The sequence below is a fragment of the Ictalurus punctatus genome, chromosome 22, assembly GCF_001660625.3.
Source record: "Ictalurus punctatus breed USDA103 chromosome 22, Coco_2.0, whole genome shotgun sequence".
Lineage (NCBI taxonomy): Eukaryota > Metazoa > Chordata > Actinopteri > Siluriformes > Ictaluridae > Ictalurus > Ictalurus punctatus.
Window position 1 is genome coordinate 18,071,595 of NC_030437.2, and position 8,730 is coordinate 18,080,324.

Here is an 8,730-nt window from a genome sequence, read left to right on the forward strand (position 1 = left end):
CCTCCATCCCGGCATTTCCAAAAAACACACACAAAAAATTCAAACCTGTCTGAGGATTCCAAAATAAATAAATAAATAAATAAACAAACAAATCAAATCAATCCTCACACAAACGACTAGGGATTCCAGAACACCATAAATTCCAGGTATAATAATCCCACGCCCCAAAAAGACGGTCGCCGGATCTCGTTCTCCTGGATCCACTTCACGCTTTCAAACCTACCGCGGCGCTACAGAACGTACGCGGCGTTATACATGCTGCCGAATTCTGCATTCTGATTGGTCAGAAGTCGTGGAATCGTTTTGTAGAACAGCAGCAGCGTAACTGCGAATCACAGGTTTACTCCAACGCCCATGTCATAACACGCTTTGTTTTCTACACTAACTTCTGTATGTAGAAGGAGACTTCTATATAGTCGACCTTTCCGGAAGGAGTCTCCAGTGTCGGCGCTACGTACCGTGTTTTCCCACGTCTTCAGAACAGACGAGGTCAGGCTCGGTTACGTGACGAGCTCTGTGTGTGTGTGTGTGTGTTTAGATTAAAAATCTCAGAGCGGACGAGAGGACGGGAGCGGTGAGGACGGCTAAAACGCCGGTGACGTTCGTTGTTATGGAAACGAACAGGCGTGTAAAACACAGTGGGAGATATCGAGGTCGGGGAAAACGATCCGAGGTCACGTCCTCGCGTCGTGCGATACGCCGATAAAAGTCATTATGGTGACGGGCCTAGTAGACCATCGATCCTCTTCTCTGCGCGTCAGATGATTTGGCTCAGCTCAGTCCCAATAATCCCAGAAAATGATCGTGATCTCGTACAACCTTCCAATCCCGGTAAAAACGTCAAGTTAACGTCACTAGACTGTCTGATTCACGCCATGTTCTTTTCTTACAGGTCGTTTCAGTGTGGTTTTTATTATTATTTACTTCATTATTGTATTTGCGCCTCATTTTCAAACTCTTTCCGGCCAGAACGGAGCGCTACTGGTGCGTCGTGCTCGTACGTCCTCCGACTGACACTTCTGCTAAACTAATTCCCACGAGACATCAGATATTCGGATTAAGTGCGAGTGATACGGCGAAAAATATATCATATATCGGATCGGATCTCGATACGCGATCTCGGAACGTGCGAGAGCTAAATACAGACGTGAACCTTTCAAACACTGTTAGTGCGAGTAACTGTAGGTTTGCTCCTCGTCCCCCCCCCCCTTACAGGAAATGTAGATTTTTGCTCAGAAACACATCTGTACCAGGTGTTCAGTGTTTCCTGATGGCATGGGTCAGGTGTGTAAGGAGCAAAAACATGGACGGTCTTAAGAGCAGACCAAAAAGTCTGGAGGAAGGAAAAAGAAAAAAAAAGAAAAAAGAAAAAAAAAAAAAAGAAAAAACCCCACTCAGGCCGGTGCAGACAAGAAGCCATCAAAGTTAACAATCCGAGACCCGCGCTATGTTAAACGGCGTCTGAAGCCAGAGCGAACCTAAACGTCTGCGGCTTTTCCGACGTAAAGCCGCGGCCTCGTGGACCCGTGTGGCTCGAGGCCAGCGCCAAACAGTCCGTGCTAAATACATACACGGCTAGACTAAATATCCAGACCGCTAAAACGCCTCATCCTGCTCCGTCCACGGCGTACCACGCCGTCCACGCCACGGCCGCTCCGCACAAACACTGATGACCGCATGCCAGTTTGACGAAGATGACTCACACTCATAACAACCCCACTTAAAAATCGCTCATAAGCGCACGCTGGTGGAACACCCGCCGTTGGGTGTAGCCCGTCGGGGAGGAAGAAAAAAAAAAAAAAAAAGAAGAAGAAGAAGAAAAAAAAAAAAAAAAAAAACCCTACATTTTTCATTCTTCTCATTTCGACCGCATGAGGTCAAGGCGAAAAAACAGAGAGGCTGCCTAAACAAAGAATGCAGAAATGTGCGAGTGCTCCAAAGTGGATCTTTCACAGACCAGCAAATGCAGGGTTGCTTCGAGGCATGCAATTAGGCCGTATTTCACAAACGGCCACCAGCTCGTGCAGATTGGCCGACGCAGACCAAAGCACTGAAGATAATCACGGTTCTAAAAATGCTCCGAAAAAACGACATCTAAAAACTGCTCGAGGCTCCTCTGTGCCTGAACGTTGTGCAACAGGCACGCATTCCACATTTCCATAAAAATCCGTAGAGTAGAACGCTCAAAACTCGACGACTGACGGAAAAGTTACGCATCATTTACGTTGGGTTATTTCTCCCCCCTCCATGTTTTTCACTACTGTACACGATTGAGAAGCAATAATAATAATAATAATAATAATAATAATAATCGTTTTGAAGTTTAACATTGTTTCGGTTTTTGGCGTCACGGAAAACCTGAAAATCCGATCCCGTGCCCTAAAGTCGCGCTCCACGTCGTGACGTGGCGTGACACGTTGATCACCGCCATCATCTCAAAATCATGTTTTCACCAAGACACGGCTCTCGAAGAAGAAGTTCAGAGCGATTTATGAAGATCAACCATGTTCAAATCTTACACCCACGGACGTGACGGGCCTACTCAAGGTAAAAGGCCTACTCGGAAAAACAAACACACTCCAAGTCTTTCGAGCGAGTCGCGATTAATCGTCTTGGACGTCGCACCGCATGACGTCTGCAATAACTTCATTAAAACATTTCCTCGGTGATAAAACCCTGAAGTTTAAAATCGCGCAGGAAGGACGAGTTTCCGCAGGAGGCTTCACCTGCAAACCCAGACGACCGGACCCGCACATGGTCATGTGATTATTTCTATCTATTCAGCATCATCGAATATAAGATCATTAAGGAACTTAAGCGCCGCATGACATTGTTGAATATCGAAATATAACGTCGCTTTATAACTATAGCGACTTTTTTATTTAAGCAAGAAGGAGAACCTGCCTATAAAAATACCCAAGGTGTCTATCTGGAGGAGGCTAAAAGGACCAGACGACTGGAGATTTCGCCGAAAAGACGGTAGGTCATTTGGATATTTTCGCAGGTGAAGACGGAGAAATACAGCGACATGGCTGACGATCCAGATTGGGAGGGAAAATTGTTTAAAAAAAAATGTGGGAGAATAAATACATTCAAACATCTCAGTGGACCACTCGATGTGCTTCCGACTCTCGGAGCGTTCTACTCGAATACAGATGTCTACTCTATTAAAATTCCAAGCAAACTTCAAAACAACACAACAATAAATGGGACCAAGTCAATACAGAGTTGAAATGAAAGACTATTAGCGTGTATTTTGATGCTACGCTAGCCTCTGGCAAGAGAGAAAGAGCGGAGGACGGTGTGAATTTGCTAGACCTTCCTGAGTGCGCTCAAGTAATTATTGTGTGTAGGCAAGGAGACAAAACTCAATCTGCAATTACAGCAATCTAAAACCTGGCCACATCCTGAGCTTTTCGAGGTTTATATATATAAAAAAAAAAAAAAGACACAAAGAGAGAGAGAGAGATTATATCAACCGTGTGACTTTTCCTGACTTCTTCATAATCATATGTGCAACAAACAATATGGGATAAAACAAGCAAAAAATCTTTTTTTTTTTTTTTTTTTCCCATGACTAATAAGAAAAAAGAGAAAGTTTACAGTTCAAATGAAGCCCAACACTCACTTATCCCCCCAAACTGCAAACAGAACATATTTAATCAAATGGCCAATCAGGAATCAGCATTACGCTAAATCAGCAAGGTTTAGCATTAAAGTAACTTGTAGCAACAAACTGCCATGTCAAAAAATAATATATATATATATATATATATATATATATATATATATATATATATATATATATATATATATATATATATATATATATACACACACATACATGGTGAAATCTCAATATGCTAGCATTAAGAAAGAAATCAATTTCCAGCACTTTTTCTGTCAATTTTTAAAATGTACAAATTAAAATAATTGTAGCTACAAAATGTTGAAATATTGCACAGAAGTTCAATTCAATTCAATTCTATTTGCATAGCGCTTTTTACAATAGACACTGTCTCAAAGCAGCTTTACAGAAATATCAACATGGTGTACACATATAAGTTCAGAAGGAGCGCAAAAAAAACCCCCAAAGTGGAGTGTTTTTTTTTTTCTATAGCAAAACTGCCTCCAAATCAACAACAGAGACAGTAATCCTCAGAGGATGGCACCCACGTCTCAACATGTACTGTGGCTACTCTTAAAGATTACAGTAGCGAGCGTATTAAATGAACGATTCTCTGTTTGGAGTCATATTAATGAATAAATCGAGCTTCAGTCAGCGACATCTCTCAGAACTCGTACCTCCATAGTTCGTCTTTTTTCATAAAACCAATGCTATTGGTCACCCTTTACGTCCGTCTGTGTGTTTTACAAATATTTAACTAACGAAGTCGTAAGAAATGAACATTTAAATGCTTTATTTTAAAACATATATATATTAAAATCGGGGCATGCTCCTCCGAACCACCCCCCTAGAATTTCAGCGTCCCCACAGGTTCAAAATCGCTCCTACGCCCCTGATGGAACGTGTAAACTTTCTGAACTGAGTAACCAAAAATAGCAACAATTAAACCCTGAGTAAAATCTCACCACCGATTTTAGCCTCTAAAGCGTGCAACTTGTAAGAAGTTTATAGAAAAGCATGAACGCCTCGTGCCGCTTAAAACCGTTCAACGTCGATGATTTTTGTACGCACAAACATGAACGTACTCAGAAAAGAGCATCGGGGATTTTTGTGTCAAGAGAGCTTAAGTAAGTGACTAAAATCTAGCTGCCAGTTTGGGACCTGTAAAGTTTTGGTACTCAGAGTAACGCAGTAACGTATAACTATTATACCATGTAGCTTGAAACCATAATATGTGAAGGTTTTGCCATGAAAGGGATCATAGAAAGCGCTCGAATGGATTTTAAACAGAAAGAAAATAGACAGTGAACAAAAGAAACAATAAAATCAATCCATCAAAACTGGCAATAGTTTAGGACCTGTAAACTTTCTGAAGTTTGCGACAGAGCTACAAAGTAAAGTAATGATTGCGAACTGCAAAATTTGTCGCTCTGGAAGAAAGGAGCAAACCAACGTTCAACACGCCTGTAAAATTTTGTAATAACTTTTTGTAGGAAACGACTGAAGTACCACCTAAACACAGAGCAAAGACCTGCAAACAATCTCAGGCCTCTAAAATGATTTCCGCCGAACTTTTTAGCCATACATTTGTGAGTCCCCGTGTTTACTAAAAAACAAGCAGCTTTTAGGATCATGGACGAAGCTCAGAAAGGATTTTAAGTGCACAGAAAGCAAGCAAAGTCAACAGAAAGCTACACGGTGAGCTCAACCTCACCAACCATGTAGAAGCTGTAAACTTCTTTTAAAACTGTAAAAGAAAGTTCAACTGCACATTTGGAACGGTGAAATTTTCTAATTTATCATTACAGAAAAGTATTAAGGGGGTTCAGATAGGAGTTTTGACTGAAAAAGTTGGGGGGGGGGGGGGTTTAGCATTGAAAGAGCTCAGAAAGGATTTTAAAAGCAGAGAAAAGAACCAAAATCTGCAGAAAACTACACAGTGAGCTAAAGCTAGCTAATCATTTAGACGCTGTAAACTTTTTTTTGGACTTGAGACATAGAAACGAAGTTAAACGGTAATTAGGACCAGTGAAATACGTTTTCTAATAATTGTGTAATGATAAATGACAGGGTTCAGATAGCAGTTATGAAGGGGAGGCTAACTAAAACTAGCTAATAATTTAGGAGCTGTAAACTTTTTTTTTTTTTTTTTTTTTTTTTAACTTTCAACTAAGAAACAAAAGTTCAACAACAATTAGGAACAGTGAAGTTTTTCTAATTCACCATTACAGAAGTATGAAAGGGTTCAAGACAGGAGTTTTGAATGTAAAAGGAGGGGTTTTTTAATTTTATTTATTTTTTTGAAGCATGAAAGGAGCTCGGAAAACAACACAGTGAGCTAAACTCGCCAAATAATTTAGCAACTGTAAACTATTTTTGAACTTGACACATAGAAACAAAGTTAAACAGCAATTAGGACCAGTGAAATTCTCTCATTAATCATTACACAAGTATTAAAGGGTTCAGACAGGAGTTTTGACTGAAAAAGTTGTTGTTGTTTTTTTGTTTGTTTGTTTGTTTAGCATGGAAGGAGCTCAGAAAGGATTTTAAGAGCAGAGAAAACAACCCAAATCTGCAGAAAACTACACAGTGAGCTAAAGCTAGCTAATAATCTAGAAGCTGTAAACGTTTTTTTTTTTTTTTTTTTTTTTACTTTTGACTGAGAAACAAAGTTAAACAGCAATTAGCACCAGTAAAATGTTTTCTAATAATTATGTAATAATAAACTACAGGGTTCAGACAGGAGTTATAAAAGGGGGGGGGGGATAACTAAAACTAGCTAATAATTTAGGAGCTGTAAACTTTTTTTGTTTAACTTTCAACTGAGAAACAAAGTTAAAACAACAATTAAGAACAGTGAAGTTGTTCTAATTAACCATTGCAGATGTATTAAAGGGTTCAGACAGGAGTTTTGACTGAAAAAGTTGTTTGTTTTGTTTTGTTTAGCATGGAAGGAGCTCAGAAAGGATTTTAAGAGCAGAGAAAACAACCCAAATCTGCAGAAAACTACACAGTGAGCTAAAGCTAGCTAATAATCTAGAAGCTGTAAACTTTTTTTTTTTTTTTTTAACTTTCCACTGAGAAACTAAGTTCAACAACAATTAGCACAAGTGAAGTTTTTTTTTTTTCTTCTTCTAATTTTCATTTCAGAAGCATGAAAGGGTTCAGACAGGAGTTTTGAATGGAAAAGGAGGGGTTTTTTTTGTGGAGGTTGTTTTTTTTTGTTTGTTTGTTTTTTTTTGGAAGCATGGAAGGAGCTCACGAATAATTTAGCAACTGTAACCTGTTTTTGAACTTGAGACGGAGAAGCAAAAGTTAAAACAGCGATTCGGACCAGTGAAAATGTTTCCAAGTTCCATTACAGAAGCATGAAAGAGTGCAGGAACGAGCTCCTAACGAGGCTTGTAGGGAAGGCTACACGGAAAGCAAAACACACGAGGCTACAGTGACTTCCAAAAACACGCCGAACTGAAGACGAGTCTCTGTTTTTTCTTGGAGAAACGAAATGAAAGATGATCAAGAAGCCTGAACTGAGCGACGAGGGTTCAAGTGGAACGCGCGAAGAAGCCTGAAAATCAAACGAAACAAAGTTACAAAGTGAGCGGCGGAGAGGAAGAACAGCCTCGGCGCTGCTTCAGAAGTGTAACTCAGTCGACACACCGCTCAAGACTTAAAGCAGCAGAACGCAAAAGTGTGTTAAGGAGGTGGAAATGAGAGCATGCCGGTGTTCATGACTGTGCTACGTACTTGCACGATCTCTCCCTCGGCGCTGATGGTGGCTCCGGCCCGGGAGAAGCGGCCCTGGAGCCCGGTGGTGTAGGTGGTGTAATCCCCGCTCGGGCTCGACTCGAACAGCACCACCTCCACGAAGGCCGTGTCCTTGGCCGAAACGGTGAGAAAAAAGCAAAGAAAAAGCTCCAGCACGGTGAACACCCAATCCTTTCCTCTTCTTCTCGTGGGAAAAAACACCACCACTGCCGCCACCACCATCATCATCATCATCATCATTATCAGCAGCAGCATTACCATGATCATCATCATCACCACCACCATCCTCATCTCTCCGGCTGGATCGGTGCAAAGCAGGACATCATTTCCTAATTTTTTGGAAGTGGGAAGAAGTGGAGGAATCTCAGGGTTCAAAATAAACAATCAAAAAGAATGACTTTTCTCTTTTTAAAGCCCAGTTTCACAGCTGCACGACTGACACATGCGTTACATTGCATCGCGTCCCTTCTCTTCTCGTCCCTTCTCTTCTCGTCCCTTCTCTTCTTTCCTCTTCTGCCGCTCGCACATTTTTCCTTTTTTTTCCCTTCCTCTCTCTTTCTTTTGATCTCCAACCACGTGATGTTGTAATTTTTTTTTTTTTTTTTTTTTTTGGTTGCACTAAACCTTTTTAGCCCCGCCCACCAAATCTTCTTGACCCGCTTCGTTCCTCTGTCTTAAGGTGGAGCCGCAGAGTTCCGCTCTGCACGTGTGCAAGGAACATTTTAATAATACGCCTTATTTATTTATTTATTTTATAAAGTAATATTGGTCATTTATATATATATATATAAATATATATATATATACATATATATATATTTTTTCCCCCATATAAACGTATCCATGAATGCGCAGAAACCTCAGTAAATCTGTGAAGTGAACTCTTTTTTTTTTTTTTTTTTTTTTTTTTTTTTTTTTTTTTTTTTTTAAACACTCGGAAGTTCACAGAGATCTGGACCACCTTTAAAAAGAACATATGAGTCTTGCTTATTACAAATTACAATTTAGAGGGGTTTTTTTTGTGTTTGTTTTCCTTCATTTTCTTTTAAATCATTTATATGGACGTCTTATATAGACTATTTTTCAGCTTAGAATTTTGTATACTTGCTTTATTTATTTATTTGTTTGTTTATTTATTTATTTATTTATTTATTATGTACATTTCCCACCTCAAGAGCACATTAATATAAAACTGTTTTACATTAACCAACCGTATAATATATAACGTGTTTGTCCAGATCATCCCACACATGCACGATTAGATTGAGATCTGAGGAATTTTTCAGGCTGGGTCAACACCTTGAACTCTTTGTCATGTTCATCAAACCGTTCCT

General features: G+C 39.9%; 1 protein-coding gene across 1 annotated transcript in view; it reads right to left on the bottom strand.

Annotated features, from left to right (window-relative positions):
- The window catches only part of znrf3 (zinc and ring finger 3), a 78,573-nt gene extending 70,460 nt beyond the window's left edge, over nt 1-8,113 (bottom strand). Inside the window, exon 1 of the mRNA XM_017452161.3 lies at nt 7,376-8,113. Within this exon, the coding sequence (XP_017307650.2) occupies nt 7,376-7,687 (312 nt within the window). The 5' untranslated portion in view covers nt 7,688-8,113. The remainder of the gene's footprint in view (nt 1-7,375) is intronic.
- Between the last annotated feature and the right edge of the window lie 617 nt (nt 8,114-8,730).